Genomic DNA, 23,237 nt, shown 5'->3' on the forward strand with positions numbered 1-23,237 from the left:
TCTGTCAGTCATTCCCTAAAGTGAAAACTGTGTTCCATGAAAAGTGGCTAGTTTAGCATGCAACTCAATCACACAGTTGTTTTCAAGGAGATAACCATCAGAGGTCAATATTCAGCATAAATGTTTTACATATATTCCCATTTTATCACCCTAATAGAGTCTAAAATTTGTCTTGGGTGAAACTTATAAGCTGAAAAGTTTTAAAGATTTATTCAAAACGTTTACAACTCGCCCAGCTGGCATGACTCAGTGGTTGAGCGTTGACCTATGAACCAGGCTGTCACGGTTCAATACCAGGTCAGGGGACATGCCCGGGTTGCGGGCTGATCCCCATTGGGGGGTGAGCAGGAGGCATTTTTTTCAGTAATGATTTTTTCTCATCATTGATGTTTCTATTTCCCTCTCTCTCTGAAATAAATAAAAATATGTTTTAAAAAAAGAAAAAACAAAAAACATTGACTATTCCTGGGTTTATCAACCACACTTCTAGGAACGGGAGTTTGTTGGTCTAAAGATCTGATGCTCCGCTCAGGTCTTGGGTTGACATCTATAAAGAAGGTCTGAGATGCCATACATATATCAAAATTAAACTCAAAGGTCACGGGAATTTGCAAAACTGTGATACACTCTATCTGCCTCTCAAAAAGCTGGAAAAGGGACAAGACCTTGGGCTTTCATAAGACCTCTAATGGCATTCAGGTTCCTTATCAGTTAAGGGTTGAAGAGTTATAGAGTAAATATTTCAATAGCAAATTTAAACCAAATAAGAAGGAATGAAAAAATTTTAATAAACATAAAATTGCCTTAATTCAAAAGTAACAACCTTCAACCTCTTGGCCATCAAAAGCCAAATAGATCTCAGGAATAATTTATCCTAACACTTAAATGGAGACAAACTGTTAGATGGGAACAATGAACATTTATTATTCAATTTGGATACTTGGTCATAAATTGAATGATTTCATGGTTGTGATTATGCAAATAACTTGCACTTGCCTGAAATAGCTTTTGTCAATATCACTTTACTTGTATGAGGTTACATAATCTGTCCTTCAGATTCTCTCTCTCGCTCTCTCTCTATACACATGTACATACACACACACACACACACACACACACACACACACACACACGTGATACTCCTAAGAAATGCTTAATATTATTTAACAAAATACTCCACCTGCCCTAGCCTAGCCGGTTTGGCTTAGTGGATAGAACACTGGCCTGCAGACTGAAGCATCCCAGGATTGAGTCTAGTTTAGAGCACATAACTCAATTTTGGCTCAATCCCTGGCTCTGGTTGGGGCACGTGCAGGAGGCAAGCAACCAATGTGTCTCTCTCACATCGATGTTTCTCTCTCTCTGTCTCTCCCCCTCCCTTCCACTTCCTTAAAAATCAATGGAAAAATATCCTTGGGTGAAGATTTACTAGTAAAAGAAAAACAAACAAAAAAAACCCCCTCCATCTATCATTTTTATCTTAGGAAGCACTGAACTAATCCTTAACTCCTCTTTATGAGTGCATTTTAAAATATAGAATGTTTGGGAGTTACCAGAGATAAGAGGATAAGAATTTTACTTTCTCTCACTATTAGGCTTTTGCTTGCCACCCCTCTCTCTTTAAGATTCTTTTTTTATTCCTCACTTGAGGATATGTTTTTATTGGTGGTTTTTAGAGAGAGAAAGGGAGATAGATATATATAGAGAGAAACACCTATCGGTTGCCTCTTATATATGGGGATCGAACCCACAATCTAAGTATGTGCCTCGACAGGGAATTAAACCTGCAACCTTCTAGTGTGTGGGATAACATGCCAACCAACTGAGCCACCCAGCCAAGGCTTCCTTCTCTTTCTTTTAGTGACCTTCAGGTCTCTGACTTTTTGAACATTTTTTTCCTTTTCTTCCTTAAAGAACTGGCCTATTATACTAAGTAATAGCAATGAATAATCTATTGGCATCCTGCTGCTACTCCCTACTGTTCCTTTTCTCTCCTTTCATATACATGTTGTCACACACAGGTATAATGTATACAGCTCAGACATATTAACTGACGCCCCACCCAGCCTGCTCCCAATCACATTGCCAACCCAATGCCTCCTGCCCAGTCACTGGAGAACCCAGTGCCTGTTCCATCACTCAAGTCCATTATTCTCACTTCTCCCTGTGGCATATGTTCCTTCTAGATGCTTTTTGTAGCTCATGGTAAACAGAAGCAAGACATATTCTGCATTGTAAGATTAATATTGTATATCTTTGACTTTTACAAAGCTAGGCACTCTGGAAACTGATGTTTAATAGATGTAAATGGAATTTAATTTTTATACACCCTATGTGTGAACATTTATCTTCGAAATAAAATGGCACCAAGAAAATTTCAAAACAAATTATTTTCCACTCTATATCCTTAAATCAAGTTACAGAGTTTAAGCAAAGTCGGAAAGCTGTTTTTTCTTATATTTATATTTTAAAACCTGAATGTAATTATCATTAATGTATTACACTGAAAGTATTAGCAGGCAGTTTGCCAGTTAGTACTACTACAAAATAGTTCTAAAATGATGCCTGAAGAAAATCTTTCTCCATAACCCACATTCCCATTAATTTTCAATAGGCAAGAAGTCCTCCCTCAGAAAAAAAAGTATGGCCCCAAACATATTAAATAATAATCAGCAGGATACATGTTTTGAATATTTGTATAAAAAGAAACAACTCTAATAAAGCAATACAACTAAAATATACTTGTAATAGTATAGGTACTTGCCAATGTGTGTTGAGTAAATTAATTTGTGTTTTAAGGCTGTGCCTAGGAGTATAATAGCAACTTGTTTTATAAAGTACACTTTGTCTGGATGTAAAATATAGTCTCATTAAAATTTTGCCTAATGTTATGGTTCACACAATTTGGATAACTAATTAAAGATAGAAGAAAATATCACCTTTGTCGTCTTCCTTCTTCATGAACTAACATATAAAGCAATCAGTTTATTCTCTACTTATTTAACATGCTGAGATTTTTCCAGTTCCAATTAATGCAGAAAAACTCTTTTTGCTTCAGTGCCTGGCACTGAAGTGCCTACTTAATAAACACTTGATGAGTAAATGAATGATTTTGACAGCAGCCGGGCACTTAGAGCAAAAATGAGGCAATGCAGTGCACTGTGAAGAGCATATGAGGAAACAGATCTGGTCCTGTCCCAGTTCTGCCCTGAACTGGCTGTGTGACCCTAGGTAAATACCGACCCTCCTGAGCCTTGGCATCCTCCATGTTAGGCGGATGCTTGAGATGATCTCGAATGGCCTTCTAGCTCTAAGACTCTAGCTCTGAATCTTAAAATTAGCCAAATGTCCTTGCCAGTTTTACTTTGGACTTGCGCCATGGAGAGAGACACATTGAGGCTATAAAACTTCTACAATCTCACATGATTACCTGTGTAGCCTCCAGAACTAAATCTATTAAAAGGTTCGATATGCAAAAGGCAAGCGGTGGAAAGACAGAAGCCTGAGGGTTTGAACGAGTGTGGGAGACAGAGAAGCGGAGGGACAGCTGGTAGGCAGTGTTCCAGAGCTCACACTGGTGAAGCTTTAGGATAGTGGGGTGTTGCAGAGACTAAGTTTTGTTTATGACCGATGAACAACTGATGAATGTATAAAAGGCTTCCGAAGAGAGCACCAGGGTGCGTTATGTCCTAATTGGACAGTGACATTGCATATAAATAAAGGAGAATCAGTGCTGCCTGTTGGGGCGACACTTGGACATGGCAGGCTAGTTCTGCTCTCTGTCTTGATTTACTGGATGACCTTGGGCAAGTCATTCATCTTCCCCCAAACCAGTTCCCCTAATTATAAAATGGAAATAAAAATACTTGCTGCCTTGACTGAGGATTAATGAGACAAGGTGAATGTCTAAGCTCCCGGAGGGGGAAAGCCTGTATAAAAGCAAGCTAGGAACTGTGAAATAGCACTGTTGGACTTTTTGTACAACTTGGGAGAGAAAACAACACAATAATAAAACTGGAGCTGTAAATGTCCTAGTCTTTAAAAAAAAAAAAAAAAAAAAAAAAAAGAGCACCTTCTTACAACCAGCCCAATTTCTCTGGCATTTGCTCCACAGCACAGGCTGGAGCCTGGGAGGTTAGGAGCTGCAAGCCAGGCACTGCATTTATTCCGCCAGAGTTCCGACCCTTGCTGCACCTTGCACAGTGATATCTTGGGGGCAAATTAGTGTTTGGGTGCCTTAATTTCTTACTCTGCAAGATACTGGATAATACTACTACATGCCATATATATGATATATGCTATACATACCGGGTGCAGATGAAATCTAATGGAGTTGTACACTTGAAACCTGTATGGTTTTGAAAATCAATGTCACCCCAACGAATTCCATAAAAATACTAAAGAAGAAGAAGAAGAAGAAGAAGAAAGGCGGGGGGTAAACTAATGCAATGCCTTGAAGCTCACTCACTTCCTTGGGCTGAGTAGTCTGTGGTACTTGGACACCGCCTTTTAAAATGTGCTCGCACGATCGCGAGGGGGCACTGTGAGTCTGCTTTGGCCAGGGAGAGACTGGGAGCTGCGCAGGGCGGAGATGGCTGTGTGCTTCCAGCCTCCGAGCACCTACCTACCCACCTGCCTGCGGGGCAGCGACCCTAGCTCGGGTTCCCAAAGAATGGTCTGGGTGACTGGGGGAGGGAAAGAGGCGAGGCCATGGTGGCCCCACACCTTTTTGCCCTCATCCCCCTATCCCCCCTATCACCAGGTTCCTTCTGCCAGCTGTTCTTAATTTGGGATCCGTTGAGTCTGGGACTTGGGAACCCAGACAGCCTCCTCCCTCCCGCACCCCCTGCCCACTCCATGCCACCGGCACTGTAGGGAATATTTTTGGTGCGCTTATATCTGGTGTGGTTCTGGGCAAAAGGAAAAAAGCTGTCATCTGATCTTTAGGGTATCTGTGCCCCCAAAGGGGTTAACGTCTTTTGATTTAGGGAAAGAGGGACCTCCCTGCCAAGGGCCAAATGCTCAGGTCTAGAAAATGCAATCGAAGCAGCCGCGGGAGGCTGGCATATCCCACGCAGTCTCCTTCCAGAAAAGTCCAGTTCAGGTCCTGGAATAGCTCAGGTGAGAAGTTGAACAGCCGTTCTGCGAAAAGGGAGGAGACAGTGAACCTGCCCAACCGAGTACCTAGACCAAAATTCTCTTTGCCCCCCAAAGAGGTCAGATGTTCAGGGAAATTTACACGAGGTCCCGGGTCTGCAGCTCCTGTCCCCACCCCCAGGCGCTTCCTCAGGCATTGCACTCGATGATTTTGTTATTCTCTAGTCTAGAGGAAAAGTGCGGCGGGCGGGGACGGCTGAGCGCCCCGGTAACGCAAGCTGGCTGGTGGGGTATCCATGTTCACACACTTCAGGGGCAGGAAGAGAGACATCTGCGCCCGGGCTGCAGGACTGAACGCCCGGGGCGCGAGGGCCGAATGCAGGGCGGGGGGGCTGGAGAGGAAGCACCGCGGAGACGAGGATAAGAGGACCCGGCAGAAAGTCTGGTGGAGGGCCGTGCGGAATGTCAACAGAGGACAGTACAACCCATCCCAAACTTTCACAGACCCGCGGGCCTAGGAAGGGCGAGCCAGGCAGAAGAAGCACCTGCCACTCCCGCAGCCCCGCGCGCCCAGCTGCGGCGAGGAGGGGCCGCACGCAGCGCCGGCTGGACCCCCTCGGTCCCCGCGTCGCTCCCACCCGCGGGGCCAAAGCGCCGCCGCTCCGGGCACTGAGCACCGTCCACGGGAGCAGCCAGACCTCGGGGCTCCAATCTGCGCGCAGGCTGCGAGGAAGGGGGTGTCCAACGCGGACTGGGAAAGGAGAAGGGAACTTGACCTCACAGCCGCGCCCAGCCAGGTGGGGCGGACAGGACGTGCCCTTGGGCAGCCCGAAGGCGCGCAGGATGGAGTCAGGGAGGCTCCGGAGGAAGTGAGCGTAGAGATTTCCACGGGCTGGAGAAATCGGATTGAAAAGAAACATGAAAAGCAATCGAAGCAGCCGCGGGAGCCTGGCAGTTTAGAAGACACCCCTCCTCACCAGGAGGACGACAGTGACACGCACTCAGGAAGACGAAGCGCGCCTGGGCGGCCGTGGGTCTGCGCGGAGGAGCCTCCTCCCCAGCTTGGAGCGTGCGTTCAGACGCCAGCAGCCACCGCCAGAAACCAGGATGCGCCGCGCAGCCCCGGGACGGCCCCTGCTGGGGAAACTCCGGGGCGGCGCCGCGGGCCGCTGACCCCGCGCGGGTCCGAGGGGTGTGCCGCGGCCCCGCCCGCCTCCGCCCACTCCCGCGTCCGCCGCGCGCCCCTCCCCGCGGCGGCGGTGGCGGCAGCGGCGCTTGCTGGGGCGGCGCGGAGCGGCTCGCCCAACCGCCGGTGCCTGCGAGCTCCAGGCTGCTTGGGGAATTCACTTTGCCGCTTTTACGCTTCTCGGTCCTCAGGATTCTTCTGATGGCTTTCTGTCTCTGGCCCTCTTCTTTCTTGTAAAAGGAAAACTTTACTGCCATTTCCCTCTCCCCTTGGAGGAGAGGATTAAAAGTTCCAAGAACTGGTGCCGCTCGGGCGCCGGGACGGTGTTTGGCGGCGGGGTTCCACTCCCATCATGTGCACCAACATAGTTTACGAGTGGCTGAAAGCGCTGCAGCTCCCGCAGTACGCGGAGTCCTTCGTGGATAACGGCTACGATGACCTGGAGGTGTGCAAGCAGATCGGGGACCCGGACCTGGACGCCATCGGGGTGCTGGCGCCCGCGCACCGCCGCCGCATCCTGGAGGCCGTGCGCCGGCTGCGGGAGCAGGACGCCGCCGCCGCCGGCCTCTACTTCACACTGGAGCCGCAGCCGCAGCCTCAGCCCGCGCCGCGCGGGCCGCCCGCGGCTGCCTTCTCCACCGGCCGCCGGGGGGAGCCGTACGGCGGCCTGGCCCAGGGCACCCGCGGGGACCCCCGCAGCCAGACGACCGCCCCCCGCGGCAGGGAGCTGGTGAGCTATCCCAAGCTGAAGCTGAAGATCATGATCAGGGATAAGCTCGTCCGTGACAGCATCCACCTGAGCAAGCCTCCCTACTCCCGCAAGGTAAGGAGGCGCTGCCCGGGTGGCTCTGGGCGCGCAGCGGGAGGGGACGCGGCCCCGCCGCTTCAGCCCAGGCTTGTCAGCCCACTCCAGGTGACTATAGGGAGGCAAGAATGCTTTGGGTATTTGGGGTTCTCTTCTACGTTCTTTCTGTATTCGCTCTTTATTCCTTCCCCCTGGTGTCTAGCGGTTTTAAGACTAGATCTTGGACCCAGGTGTTAATTCTAAACTAGGACCAAGTCTCCGTGTGGTCTCCCGGCTCACCTGTCAGGAACTGGACTCAATGGTGCTTCTCCAAAAGCACAAGGCAATCCTGATATCCTGTTGTAGAGTTTGCGTCTGAAGGGTACCAGGAGAACGGTTAACATCGACCTTATTTTCCGCCTTCCTTTTCCTCTTTCTTTTCCTCACCCTTTTGAGACACTCCCAAGGCAAATTGGCGCACTCTTTTCCTTGAAGAGTGAGAAATCATGCTCTGTTGTTCTCAATCCCGTAAAACCAAATCCCAGGACTGCTGCACATTTGAAAAGTGAACAGGGACCTGGATATTCTGGTGGAAAAGTTAACAGAACACATGTCAGTCCACTTGGGATAAATGTCTTCAGTTTAAGCATAGGGAGGTACTAGGTGCTGAAGACTGGACGGCATGGGGCCACCAAGAGTGTGTGGCGAACTTCTGTGCCGAGTCACCAGTTTTGGTGTAGTGCCAATCCTGAAAAGATGAAGTAGGTCCAACTGCGACTTGTAGAAAGTCTGAGCGGCCTTGCATTTGCCAGAGAAGGACACAGCACAAGGAGGTGTGATTTCAGGACCCAGTGAGGAATTCCCTGGGCAGGGAGCCTCAGGGAAGGAACTGGAAGTATTGGCAGCTCTGTGGGGAAGGCAGAAATGTGGATTTGGGCATTGAATAGTTAAGTAGCAGAAGGTCTTATTTCACACAAGAGTTCTGCCTCCAGCAGAATCTGTTCCATTTAGCTTTCTCCAGTCCTCTAGGAAGAGGGTCCTGACTTAAAAGGTAGAGGAGAGGAGACAGCACAGGTGATCCAGCCTGCCAGGTGTTACCCAGGATAAGGGCACCTCAGCTGGAAAATCAAGGCAGAGAGAGCCGCCCTCTCCCGCTCTGGAGGGATCTTACACTTACATTTCCCTCCCAGGGAAATGCTGATAATCCAAATGTGTGCTCATCCTGGGCACACACACTGCTTTTTTATAGTCATGAGTAAAGGTCATAATGTCTGGAATTTAAGGAAGTTCAAGCAAAAACTTTGTAAAAAGTAGGTAACAGTATCTAGGGTGGCCTTGAATGAAGGGTTTAACATTATCCATATGTTATTTTGCAAAACAGATAGGCAATTCAGATAACCTGCTTGTGTATAAATTTGTTTTATAAAAACTATATAGAAGACAGGTTTGGAGGACAGTTTGCCTCAAATTAAACACATGTTCCAGTTACCCACCATAACTTTCCAGACTGGTAGAGTTAGAGTTACGTATAAATGTGGATAGAGTTATGTCTAAATGTGGAGGGACTTGACCATCAGTGTAACAGCTCATTTCTGGAGTCAGCAGGTCAAAGGAGTTCAAGGTCAGACTATTGTGACTTCTAGCCCAGGAGGTGAAGTAGGCGTAGGTTGAAAGAATGTGAGTACCTGGGCTCATGGTAAGTTCAAATTCTGGCCAGAAAGGGAGGCAGAGAACAAGGGGTGTCATTAAGACTTGCTTATTCTTCAGGAAAATAAATGTGTAATGGGGCTGGGAAGGCAAAGGATGGGGCGGTGGTGTTGGAGGTGAGAGTGGTGTATTGGAAATAACACGTTTGGATAATGATACTTAAAAAGACAAGCCTAGATGTCAAACATAGAAACTGAAAAAGATTCCTCAGTGGAAGACGATTGAGTCCAAGGATATGAACTATCTGGGCACAGACAGTAGACTGTGGATTCCTGCCCAGATCAATGCATATATGGCCATGCATTTGAGTGAGTGCAATTTATAGAAGAAAACTTCACCTCACATTCTGATGCCATTTACTTTCCATGTAAATAATTGTTTCAGTCAGCATCTATATAAATCCCATAACAATAATGTTTGAAAAATAAAGATAGACTCCCATTCATGTTCTGTACATATGTAATGGGGACCAAAAAATATGGAGCTGACAAATTTTATTGTAAAAAATATCCTGTTAGTGCATGTTTACATATTTGTTTACAAGAAAAACAAACACTGACATTGAAACTAAAATATGATTAATGTATCCAAACTGAGCATGCACATGTGTAGTATCAGATCATATTGGTCATTCTGAATTTGCTTATTAAGATTTGCATTTTTAATTCTTTCAGAATTTGTTTTCTCATGCAGCTTATTCTTTTGCAAACAATGCTAGGACTTCTTTAAAATGTGATCTATGTTATAATTTCTCCAGATTCCTTGGCTCTGTCATGATCTGAATGTATAGAGTTCATTATATGCATTTGGAATTCTACTTGTTAAAGAGAGCCTCACCTTTCCTTTCTTTTCTTTATGGGCATTTGCATCTTGATCCCTGTGATTTTTTTGCACTTCGATGAGAATATTAGATGGCTTGAAAGTGGATTATACAAAGGGCAATCAAGGCAGGAACAGCGAATCTTTCAGAGGAAAGAAAGTTGAGAGATTTTCCCAAGACTGTAAGATTTAGGATTTGCTACGGTGACATTCCTGTGCTACAGTGGTATGTTTCTTAAATCTTATCACCAATTGCCACTTCCCCCTCTGGGGTGAGTTAAAAGTAAGTTTTGCTTGGTTATACAAAGGAAGTCTGAAAACCAGGAGCTGGGAAATAGCACCTGGACTCCAGTCCCTCTCCTGCTCTGTATTTAGCTACTCTGCCTGTCGAGATTGCTACCTTAGTGAGATGAGGATAAAGTGTTTTCCCAGCGCAGGGATTAGGGGGATTAGGCAAAGCTTTCCATACATCATTGCATTACTTTACCAAGCTTCTCTCTGCTAAAGCCTTCTGCTAGGCTCCAGCTTACTGTGGTTGGCAGGATGCAGAAGCCTGGCCCTCGAGGACTTGGGTTCTAGCAGAAAGACATAAGGGGAATGAACGATACTGATTGTGTGGTGACTGCTTTGATGGGGAACATGCTACCATGGACACGTGCATCTAGCCTAGTTTGCAGGAAGGTGAGATCAAGGCAGACTTTCCAGAACTGGTACTTAATCTGAGAACTGAAGGTTGTGTGGGTTTAGCCTGAAGAAGATGAGGGCCCTAGGAGACAGATGTTCTAGGCAGAAGGGACAGTGTGTGCAAAAGCCAGAAAGGGAGGGAGTTTAGCATGCAACAGAAATTTAAAGAAATTTAGCCTGGCTGGAGCACAGAATGCTGGGAGGAAGTGGCAAGAGATGGATAGACAGACAGTGGCTGATCTTGGATGGCCCTGTCCGAGTTAGGAGTTTGGAGTGTATTCAAGAAGGGGAGCTATTGATGGATCCTGGCCAGAGGCAGGGTAAACACTTAGGAAGTCACTGAAGTGTCAGGAGAAATTTGCCCATGGCCTGGACTGTGTGGTAACAGTGGGAAAGGAACAACGGAGGTAATTGAATGACAGAATGGACAGAACTTGATGATTGTTTAGATGACAGGGATCAGAGGGGAGAGAGGTGAGGATGACCTGCAGATTTCTGGTTTAGGATTGCAATGCCATTCCCTGAGGTAGGGGACCAGGAGAAGAGCAGATAGAAGAAAGATGTTGCTTTCAGTTTTAAACATATACTCCCTGCCCATGGAATAGAGGAACATAGTTGTGTAGGTGGCAGTTGGAAATTTGGCAGCGGAGCAGAGGAGAGATTCTGGGGCAGAAGGTCTAGAGTTGGGAGTCATCAGCGCATTGTAACCATAAATATAAATGGGCTGTTGAGGGAGAAGAGAGAAAGGACCAGGACAGGATGCTGGGGAACACCAGGATTTAGGAGATGAAGCTGAAGAAGAAGAACCCAGGGGGGCGCAAAGGGCGAGTGGAGAGGTAGGTAAAAGTGGTGTTCTGGGAGCCGATGCAAACAGTGAGGCTCTAAGGAGAAGGGGCTGGTCAGGAGGGCGCCTCATGGTCCAGTAGGACAAGAACTAAAGTGCACTCATAGGAAGTAGCAACTGTGCTATTGGGGACCTCTGAAAAAGCAGGTTAGGTGATGGGACAATAAGAGGAAGTAGGAACAGGGAACACAGATAATCTTTTTTGGTGCTTGTAAGACTTTTTTTTTTTTTGAGCAGTTTTAGGTTCACAGCAAATTGAGAGGAAGGTACAGAGAGTTACTATATACCATCTGCCCCACATATGCATAGTCTCCCCCATTATCAGCATTTCCCATCAGAGTGGTACATTTATGACAATGGATCAACCTGAAACCGGAAAAGCCAGTGTTCGTGCGACCTGTCACTACCAGAACCTATAAGGAGAGATAAGGATTGAATCTTTATGGGCACTTTATTCAGATGGCCGGCCATCTGAGAGGACAGCATGTTACATGCCCTTAAAAGACCATCTTACATCTCATCTCAAGCCAACTCTTTGTAAGGAGAAGAAAAGTGTAGGTAAAGGGTTTGGAATTCAGGAAAAAGTAGGTAAGAGATTTGGAATTCAGGGAAAAAGTTAATCAGATAAAAGCTGCAGTCCTGTGAATTTCTGAGCACCCCTTCACCTGCTGACCGGTGAAGCCTTGCCCTCAAGGAATTTGGGTTCTTTCTCTGCATCCTGGGCAGTGGATGTCCTCTCCCTGGAGCAAAATGACTCAGATACTGTCATGGATTCTCCTGGGGCACAAAAGTTGAATTGCTCAGGTCTCCTGAAGTCAGGGCAGGTCCGGTCATACATTTCAGTTCCTGGAACAATAGCTTTCTACTTGCATTGATTGCCAGGCCTATCCTATATAATAGAAGGGTAATATACAAATTGACCCTAACATCAGATTGACCAGCAATGACTGGTCACTATGACGTGCACTGACCACCAGGGAGCAGACGCTCAATGCAGGAGCTGCCCCCTGGTGGTCAGTGTGCCCCTGCTTAGCCACACCCGGGCTAACAGCGGTGCTGGAGGGAGCCTCTCCTGCCTCCTCAACAGCCCCAAGGATGTCCTACTGCAGCGGGGGGGGGGGGGGGGGGGGGGAAGGGGGGAGGGGGGAGCAGGCCTAAGCCATCATTCAGACATCCCCCGAGGGCTCCTGGGCTGTCAGAGGAATGTCTGGCTGCCAGGTTAAGAGGGCACATTTAACTATATACCCCAGCTAACCATTTTTGATTTCTTGAGTTCCCCCATCAAACCTACATTATCAGATTATAAACATCTATAAAGTCCATAGCTTACATTAGGGCTCACTTTTGGGGTTGTACATTCTTTGGATTTGGAAAAATGTAAAATGACATGTTTCTACCATTATGTCATCAGACAGAGTATTTTCACTGCCCTAAAATCTGCTTTGCTCTGCCCTCCCCTCCCTCACAAATAATAGGCTCTGGGTGTGTATCCATGTTGCTAATATGGAAATTCCTCAACAGGCTTTTCAAAACAAAAAAGGCAATTCCTTATGTATTTGTAAAGAGTGAGGCACTAATCTTGGACTCTCCAAATAGATATTTAGTGTAAAGGTGACTGTGTTCCTAAAGGAGATGAATTAGGTAAATTGTGCCCAGCTATTAGTAAGCTGCAGCACTTGATGGGTTAATCTGGATTTGGGAAGTCTCATGGTGTTCTTTGGCTTTTCATTGGCTTGCCCTGTGCTTTGAAAGCTCTCTTTCCTACACTGCCATCTCAGGTCTTAACAAAGTCATAGTTGTGCTCATTCTTTCGTCCTTACTTTTGAGTGGAAAAAAAAATGCTAAAAACAGAGGTAGCAGTGCCGGGGTTCTTGTCCCAGCCTTACAAAGGGTTCAGCATTCTGGAGAAAGGGGCTTCGGGTAGATTCAAGAAGGAGTCCAAGGATGAAAGATAATTTTGAAAGGCATTGGGGGTCAGAGGAGCTTCAGCTAAAGGGAGCTAAAGACTCTTTCTTGACCAAGGACCCGTGGTTTTATTCAACACGATTTATCCTAAGACAAGGTGGAAATATACACTTCAAAGGGTAAGGTATCAAAGAGTACAGAAACATTGTCAGTGTTGGGAATAGCCTACAGCTGTTCAGGTGTTTGGCCAACAGGAGGCAATAAAATGCCCTGAGCTGTCTGGCAGCAGACAATTTTTCTATTCAGGTTTGGGGGAAGTGCCGTTTAGCCGTTTCCAACAGGTAAACTATATGTGTGGCTCAACCCTGTTGAGCTCCCCAAGCTTCATCAATGTTTTGGTAAAACTCTTGTAATTATTACATGCTGGAATTGGTTCTCGGCAGTAGCAGTATTATGGATGCCCTCATTATCCTTGTCAGCTCCTAGGTAGTTGTCTAAGGTATACCATGAAAAATAAGAAAGAAATAAGAAATACATTTTTAAAAATATATTTTTATTGATTTCAGAGAGGAAGGGAGAGGGAGAGAGAGATAGAAATAGCAATGATGAGAGAGAATCATTGATCGGTGCCTCCTGCATGCCCCCCACTGGGGATCAAGCCCGCAACCACAACCTGGGCATGAGCCCCAACTGGGAATCGATCCCTGACCTCCTGGTTCATAGGTTGACGCTCAACCATTGAGCCATGCTGGCCGGGCGATTTTGATAATTTTTTTTTTTTTTTTTTTAGATGATGTAAGTGCTCAGATCCTGGTTGACCAGAAAAATGTTCTGAAATGAATTTTCTTGAAGGAAAGTGACTCAGATGACATGGACTCGGCCAGGGCTGGTCCTTGTCATAAATAAGGAGTATCCTAAGATATGTGGAAGAACATTGCTTGTGGTGAGGGGAAATTCACCAGGAACCATGGTAGTCATAGCTTCTCAAGGTCATGTTGTTTGTAGAACTAGAAACACCATCGAGTCATTGGCTATAACTAAGGCTTATTATTACTATTAGCACTTTTGTTGAAAGGCTTTTAACAGCTATTTTCTAAATGCTATGGGAAAAAAAATGCTATTTCAGATAAACCACTGATTTGGACTTGGAGAGGCCTGGGAAGTGGAGGAAGGGAATCCTTGTTTTCAATCAATATAAAAATGATTAAGGGCAAATAACTGTGGATCATGCCAAGAGGAATTTCACATACAATCTCTCCTATGTTGAGACTAAGTGACATCTAATAGTTTAAAGAGTTTTCATTACTACTTCTAATTGAAATAAATGGTCTAATGAGCTCTAATAACCTTACTGTTATGTTTCTATAAAGTTATAAATATAAAAAAATAGATACATTTCATTTGGAACATGTCATAAAGATAAGGAAAATAATTTATATATATTCTTTGTTTACCAAAATAATAATAAGCAGATTTTCCAAATTATAAGGTGTTTTCCTTAGAACATAGAATAACTTTATAATAAGACTAGAAGTGTATCTACTGTATCTGACACCAAGAGTGTATCCTTTTCTAACACCCACCTCTACTTGACAAAATTATTTTAATAATAGTCAAGGAATAATACACAGTAATTATTTTCTTTATATCTTCTTTAGTTTTAAAGCAATGAACAATTAAAATAAAGAATATATTTCAACTTTAAAGCATTTTAATTAAGTAAAAATATTTCATCTATGAAATAAAATTTGCTCTTAATCAAAGTAAAGCAGTACACCTTTCACTTTTTATTATCTCACTGTGTTGAATTTTCAACACAAATAAAAACTCCAAGTGGTCCCATAAGAATAATAGAATTTAAGTAACTGGAGTTTTGTTATGTTGCTTTGTCAAATCATGGTGCTGGTATTGTTTACTTCGTATCTGTTGTTAAACTTAGGAATATGTAGTACCATGGGGGAGACATGACCACTTTAACAAACTTGTTCTTGAAAAGAACTGTTGTCACCAAATCTATGGGTTGATCCAACTGTATAACTAGGAGTTTTCTGAATTAATTCCCCTGTAGAACTCGATGCTTATTCAAGGACTGGTGATAAAAAGATGCTAATTTGACACAAACACACCACATACCATCAAAACTCAACAGTAACTGTGGCAATGAGAATTGAAGCCAGAGAAAGATTGTTTTCATGGAGGAGTATTTTATTACTGACATTGTTTAGAGTTGTTTGTCAGCCATGCTCATGACTTAAAGTTTTATTTTAGTTGTGAGTACCCCTTTCCTATCTGCAACTGGGGTGAACCCTTCCCTCTGTCTTATCTTTGGAAGACTTAAGAAGTGTGATCATATTAGTTTAAGAGAAGTTATTTCTTCTGTGAAATGGTGCCAGTATCTATCTGAAAGTGTTGTAGTATGAATTAAGTGGAATAATGTTTATGAAGTTGCTTTGTAAATTCTAAAAGAACTTTATTGATTTAAGGTGTTCTTATTGAATGAACAAATCATTATGTTTGTAATAAAAAATTGAAAATATTTCTGGTTGAAAAGTAATACTGAGTTGAGAAAATTTAGAGAACAATGAAGCAGATCAATTAGGAATTAAAAAAGTCTGTATCATAATTTCTAAGACTACACTATGTATAATAATAAAAGCATAATATGCTAATTATACCAGACAGCTGAATGACCTTCCAGATGTCCTTCCGGACAACCTTCTGGATGAAGCCAGGGCTGCGAGGGCCGAGGCAAGCTGCCGCCGCGGCTCCAAGGGCCAAGCCCCTTGCACAAATTTTGTGCATCAGGCCTCTAGTATTTCTATAAAATCACTTATATGTAAGAATATATGTCTTGTACATTTACACAGATCTGGTATTACACTGTAAGTGGATAAGGAAAGGCTATTCCTATGCTGGCAGATATCACGTAAAATGATTTTAATACTAAGACATATTCTTAGTTTAGTGACATAATTAATTTAATTATTTTATTGGGTCAAAACCTCACCCATGCCATTATTGATTTCTAGAGGCCCAGTGCATGAAATTTGTGCATGGGTAGGGTCTCTAGGCCTGGCTGGTGATCAGGGCCAATCGGTGCCTTCCGGCTGCCTGCCGGGGCCTTCCTTCCCTGGCTGCTGGCCACTGGCCTGGGCCTTCATTCATTCCACGCCGCCCCCTGGTGGTCAGTGCGTGTCATAGCGAGTGATCGAACTCCCAGTCACCAGGTCGAACTCCTGAGGTGACAGTTTGCGTATTAGCCTTTTATATATATAGATTATACTTTATATTTGAAAATCTCGTGTTTGAGAAATAGTATTTCATCATTCTTCAGATTAGTTTTCTTAGAGTACCAGTTGAGATAAGTTAATATTTGTGGCTTTTTATATTTATGTATTGTCTGTTCATGCTGATTGCCTGTTTTTTTTTTTCTATTCGTATCAGACTTCTTTCAGTTGCTTAGCAAGAGTTCTTTACATGTTAAGGAAAATAATCTTTATTGCACAGGGGTTGTAGAGATGTTTTTTCCCAGAAATGTGAGTATACCTTAAGAGTTTTACGAGATTTTAGGGAGAAGAGGGATGTCCAAAATTTAAACACTCTTACATATTCCACCTTTATCAATAATTTTAGTTATTTCCTCCAAACTGAAGGAATATAGAGGGTATAGTCTCAGATAGAATTGAGCATGAATTCCTTTTTATCAATTACTTGGACAAGTTATTTAATCTTACTAAATCAGAGTTGCCTCATCTATAAAATAGGTATAATATTACCTACTTCTGAAGGCTATTGTGATGAATCAGTGAGGCAGTGTGTGTAAAGGGCTGCATAGATTATCTGACACAAAGTAGTCACTCAAAACATCTTGCTAATACTTGTAGCATTACTAGCATATATAACCTAATGATTGTGAAGTTATTCGCAATGCAAAGACATTGTCTTAACTTGTTAGTTCATGTCCTTGCCATTCTGTTGATATTATTTTTTCATAATTTCAAAAAACTCTTTAAATAACAACATATAATTTTTTCCTGGTATAACCATTGAAAATATTTTGCTGAATTTGTCATTTGCATCCTATGTTCTTCTTTCTTTTTTTTTCTTAGTAGAGAAATAGAGGTAATCAACTTCTATTTCTGTGATTACTTTATCCTTTTAAATCCTTTCTCTAGTCCAAAATCAGTTGCCATTTACTTATATCTCCTATTAATTTTTTTATTTTATTTCTGCATTTAACTCTCATCCATTTGAAATTTATTTTGGAACATGATAGAAGGGAAAGCTCTGATGATATACAGAATCATATGGACACCATAATTTTATCACCTACTTTATAGGAATTGTAGCTTTTATTTCTTTGTTCTAGTCTTATTGCTTTGGCTGGAATTTTATATAGCAGTGTTAAATAATAATGATAATCATATAGCCTTGTCTTATTCCAAATTCTAATAGCAATCTCAGGTGGTTTGTTGTTATTCTGCTATTGGCTGCCATCTTAAGATATTCATGATGTTAAAATGGCATCTTTGTTTTCCTAATTTTAGGCATTTTTATTGGGAATATTTGATGCTACTAAATGTCTTTTTAGCAACTAAAAATAATTGAGTCTTCTTCTTACTGGGCATTGTGTTGTTACATTTCACATTAAGAGATTTTCTACTAGTAAACCATCCTTACATAGCTGAGGTGAAGTAAACAATGAAATGATGTCTTTAGAAGTGAAAGGAGGAATTTTGTAATCTTGCTCCCAGGTCATCCTGACATTCTTTTACGTTCCATGTCTTTCTTTCAGGAGTAATGTTTGACATTATGTTTGGTAACCACTTTGACAATTGTCATGATATATATATATGGGTTGGCAAAAGTAGGTTTACAGTTGTGAGTACGCAAAAACGGTTTCTTCTTATGTTATCTATTTATTAATGATTGTATTTTTATTTCTATTACTTATCTTCTTATTATTTTGTATTCTTCCTTATGATTTATCTTTTAGGTAATGATGGCTGCTAATTTACCTACTGTTGCCCACCCCGTGTATTACAGTTGACTCCTGTGGACAGCTTTTTGGAAGTTGCACTTCTGTCACTACAAGCACAAAGAGGCAGTAACTGCTGTGATATGTGGGGACTAGCATTACACCCTTGTTGCTCAAAAGGCAACAGCCACGTAGTTGTGGGTCACAGTTTAGTGTTCTGGTTTGTGCAGACATTTTGGTTTTGAACTAGAGGGCAGAGACTCTGAAGGGGGTGAGGGGTTAGTTTGAATCCCTATTGATTTTACTGTTTTCACAGCATCCTCCCACTCTTCCACTCACTGCCCTCTGCCCCCTGACTCCCTATCAACTCATCTGCTCCCTCCTGCCCCTGCCCCTTCCCAGGTCTTTTAGTGGAAAATACAGATGGGGCTGCTTGCCAGATGCCATGCTGAGTTCAAAACCCTTATTTGTAAAAGAAATGGAAGTGGCATTCATCTTAATTTGAAGGTTTGGCTTTGCATAGAAACAACCGCCCAATGTGCAACACACACAAAACTAAAAGCCTCTGTTGAAATATAATTATAACAGATCTTTGGTTTACATTTACACACTTGTTAACGGGTCAAATGGAACGGTTTTTTAAAGGTCACTGAAGCAAGGATTAAAGATGGGGTACAGGAATGGTACATGGCTGGAGAACATACCCACAGCAGGTGCTGAATTCAGCTGAGTTTGCAGAAATGGAGGCATCCAAGTTCCCCAAGCTAGCCATCAATCATGCAGTAAAGATGTAGCCACTTAAAGGGACCATGTATCAACAGGAATGGAGCATTGCTGGATTATGAAGCGCTCCTCTGGGAAACTCCTGATTGACAAAATTCCATACTGCATTAAGTAGTAGCAATATTTTCATAGCCAGGATGTCATGAAACCATGGTTAATCTTTATGAAGAGAAAATATATTTTACATTAAAAAACCAGCGAGCAATGTTGGGACTCGCTTCCTACAGGATCTGGTTAAGGTGAAAAGTCACTCTAGCTAAAGGTGAGAGAAAAAGTTGTTAATTTGGTAAGTTGTTCATTGCATCCAAGGTCTGTGCTCTAGTCACTGTCATTCATAAGGCATCTAAAGGAAGGGTGGAATTCGTTGCTATTGGGGATCACACAAACTCACTCTACCTCTGGCTTGTTGAGGCTTGTACAGTAGGAAAAAATTCAGGATATGCATATTGTATCCATTATAGATTAGAGTTGAGCCAGAGGGTATGCGAAGTAATTACTCTTTTGAGATCTACTTCATTACAGAGAGGTGATGGAGAGCTGGGGTTAGCTGGTGCCATTCACTCTGAGTTTTATTGCTGTGTCATTTTAAATCAGAGATTTTACTGCCACTTCTTGGCATCGCAGCTTGAGCCAGTGTATTAATCTGATCCCTTCTATTGATAGACTTACCTTGAAAACAGTGTTGGATGGAATCTTCTGATCTTCTCATGGTTGCTTATTAAAACACTGACAGTAACATGCTTGACTGCTGAACCATATTAGTCCTGTGCTGTGACAGGAAGTATGATATCTTTGTCTCCCCCCCCCCCGCACCCCCCAACATCGCTGTTTTGAGATTCACATGCTAAATAATATGTATTTTAAAAGTGACTTGTGGGGAAAAGGGGAGAGTGATGGTGTTCTTTTGAAAGCAGGCAGATTGAAAAAGCAAGGGCTCCTAGAACAGCGAGCTCAACCTGTTCCCTGAAAACCTTTCGTTGTGCTTTGATTTCACTAATGGTGAAAATTAGACTTATTTTTAATTCAACCAGATGCTAATTACTTAGGAATGTTTGATATTCCTCTTCACAGCTGGAGGGGACTTCTCTTCCTGCTTGCGCCACCTCCCTTGCTCTCTCTGTAGAGTTTTGAAAGCTAAAATATTGTTTTCCATTCCCACCCAGATTTACTTATTTTCAGTGAGACTGCTTCCCGCTGTTGGAGGCCTCTTCACATGTAACCTAAGAAAACAGCTTTGAAAGATGTAGAATGATAATAGTGGTAACAGTTATATTATTTGTTGACTGCTTTACCACATTATTTCATTCAATTCTCATAACAGCCCTCAGAGGGAGGTGCTATTTTTGCCATTCCGGTTTAATAAATTAGGAAAATGAAACTCAAAGAGATTCAGCAGCTTGTCCAAAGCCACACAGTTAGCAAGTCTCCTTTAGAATCCAGGTGTACTGACCCCGGAGCCTATAGTGCCCATCACATGCAATTCTGCCTGAAAACATTGTGTGAAGGGATTTGTCTGTCCTTCAGTTGTGAAAAATAGTTGTGGGGGAGGGAGTAGGTGAGTTCGTAGAGATTTTAAATGACTCTGTGATGTATTTGCGTGTGTGTGCACACACACATGCTCAGAATATGGAGACAGAGAAAAAACTAGAGACAGAGATAGAGGTAAAAACATCACTTGGGCTGTTTCCAGATCCTGGCTTTTGTAAATAATCCTATATAATAAAAGCCTAATACGCAAATTGTCCCCTCGACTGGGGAGTTCGACCACTCTCTATGACATGTGCTGACCACCAGGGGGCGGTGCAGAACATAGCGGGCATTGGCGACGCGCTGTGATCTCTCTCACTGGCTACCTGTGGGTGGGGGTGACGAGGATGGAGGTGTGGTGAGAATCCAGGGTGTCTGCTGAGCTCACTCTCACTCCCCCTGCTACCCTCCCCTGGACGCCACCTGTGTGGCCTCTCCACCGGACTGCAGGGGCAGGTTGGGCTCCCCGTGGGTTCGCACAGGAGCTGGTCTGTGAGGCTGGCCCGGGAGAGTGTGCTGCCTGCCCGGCTTCCATGCGGCACCACTGGGCGGCCCAGAGGTCCACACTGTGTCCTGGCCCACGGCGTGCGGCTGCGCTCACCGCATCTCTGCGTGGGGACTCGGGCACCATGACTCAGGCGGAGGGGGGTGCATTGGGGCCCAGGGGTCCAGGTGCTGCCCAGGGCCCAGAGGTCAGCTGGGACCTGCCCTTCCATGCCAGACGCTCACGCTTCGATTGTCAGCCAGGCCTAGGGACCACACCCGTGCATGAATTTCGTGCACTGGGCTTCTAGTGCTGCTCTAAGCATAAGAATGCAGATATTCTTTCTGATTGGTGTTTAGGGATTCTTAGGGTATATTCCCAGAATTGGAAAAAGAACGCACTGAATCGGAGAGCATATTCACCAGTGATACATACAATAAGGGGTTAATTTCCAAAAAAATATAAAGAAGTTATACAACTCAACACCAGGAAGACACACAATCCAATTAAAAAATGGGCAGAGGACCTGAATAGACACTGCTTCAAAGAGGACATACTGATGGCCAATACACATATGAGAAAATGTTCAATGTCACTAATCATCAGAGAGATACAAATAAAAACTACATGAGATATCACCTCACACCTGTCAGAAAGGCCACTATCAATAAGTCAACAAACAACAAGTGCTGGTGAGAATGTGGAGGAAGGGGAACCCTAGTATACTGTTGGTGGGAATGCAGACTGCTGCAGCCACTGTGAAAAACAGTATGGAAAGAGGGATAGAAACATCAACGATGAGAGAGAATCATTGATCGGCTGCCTCCTGCATGCCCCCAACTGGGGATCGAGCCTGCAACCCCACATGTGCCTGACCTGGAATCCAACCATGACCTCCTGATTCATGGGTCAATGCTCAACCACTGAGCAACACTGCCTGGGCTAAACACCCTGTCTTTAATACAGTCACCTTAGGATATATTCCCAGAATTGGAAAGGCACTGTATTAGGGTTGGATTTCAACATAGTAATTTTGGAGGGGACACAATTCAGCCCATAACACTGACCTAAGGAGCTTTATCCATGCTATACCACCTGACAAAAAGTCGTGTTGTCGGGGCTTAAGTCAATCTGGATCACGTGTTTGGAAACTGAGCTTGGATCTAAGACTTGAGGTGGCTAATTGCTCAGAAGCTGATGGAACTAGATTGTTGCCTAGTGACAGTGATCCCTAGGGAAGAGCTCAGTCTCTAGCAAATCTAGGAGCAGTCCATATTAGTCATTTTAAGGAAGTTTGGAAACCGTGACCATAAATCCATAGCATCATTGTATGACATTTGCTAGAGAATAAAAACGAAACAAGTGCTAAACCGTTCAGTTAATGGGATCCCAGGCTTTCAAGTCAGATGCACGAGGCTCCCTCCCTTTTGATCTGTATGATCTCAGGCTGATGGCTTAACCTTTGTCAGCCACTCTTTCCTTATCTCTATAGGGAAGATAATGTTTCCTACCTCATAAGATTGTTCTGAGGATTAAATGAGAAAAATTTATGTCAAGCACTTAGCATAGTCCTTGATATGTATGTAGTAAGCACTCAATAAGTTAATCAAATATGTATTCCATGTTAGCTATTATTAAAGATGAAAATGATAGACCTATTCACAGACATGTTAGCAATAGAATTGTTAGCAAAATATTAGTTTTTTGCAGCCATATTTATGCAAATTGAATAAATCAGCTTTTTTGAAGTTGGCAATCATGTTTCATATGTTTTAAAAATATAATGAGTATTATTTTTGTAACCGTACCAAATAAGACTACTTATTCTTGTATTATACTATTATTGAAGACTAACTTTTCTTAACTTTATTCCAATAATTTGACAAATACCAATTTACATCTAACTTAGGTAGATTTAGCTTGTGGAATTGAACATTTGATTCTGCTAGTAGTATAAACTCGATAAGTGTCTTAGTTATGAGGTATGCACACAGTAAGTTATTTCTCTGTGATGGTAAGATACACAGAAACATTGGATGTCATTATTGCTTCACTGTAGATAACATCATGGGAAGGTTCCAGGAGTTTTGCGTAAAGCCAAGGTAGTACTCAGAAAATGCTGGATACACTCACTAGTCATGACTTTATTGGGCCTTCTGTGCTTCCTGCCTACTTTGTCTCCACCTCAGAGTAAAAGTGATATTAATACTTTTCATTTCACTTATTTTGCTGGTACTATGCTCATCTTAGAACATTTAAAAATATCCAACAAAAATAAGTTGGGAACTTATAAATACTTTGTAATGTAAAGCTGTTTTAAATATTATCATAAAGTAATTCTTTCAGGGTTTTCCCAGTTTATACAATGAAAATGGTAACAGAGATACTTGTAAAAAAGGTTTATTAGTTTTAGAAATGGATTGAGAGGACATTTAAAAA

At 43.2% G+C, this 23,237-nt stretch overlaps 1 protein-coding gene across 1 annotated transcript in view; it reads left to right on the plus strand.

Annotated features, from left to right (window-relative positions):
- Positions 1–6,528: 6,528 nt before the first annotated feature.
- The window catches only part of SAMD5 (sterile alpha motif domain containing 5), a 41,429-nt gene continuing 24,720 nt past the window's right edge, over positions 6,529–23,237 (plus strand). The window contains exon 1 of the mRNA XM_080666226.1: positions 6,529–7,106. Within this exon, the coding sequence (XP_080522352.1) occupies positions 6,636–7,106 (471 nt within the window). The 5' untranslated portion in view covers positions 6,529–6,635. The remainder of the gene's footprint in view (positions 7,107–23,237) is intronic.

This window comes from Plecotus auritus (assembly GCF_963455305.1).
Source record: "Plecotus auritus genome assembly, chromosome: 4".
NCBI classification, from domain to species: domain Eukaryota; kingdom Metazoa; phylum Chordata; class Mammalia; order Chiroptera; family Vespertilionidae; genus Plecotus; species Plecotus auritus.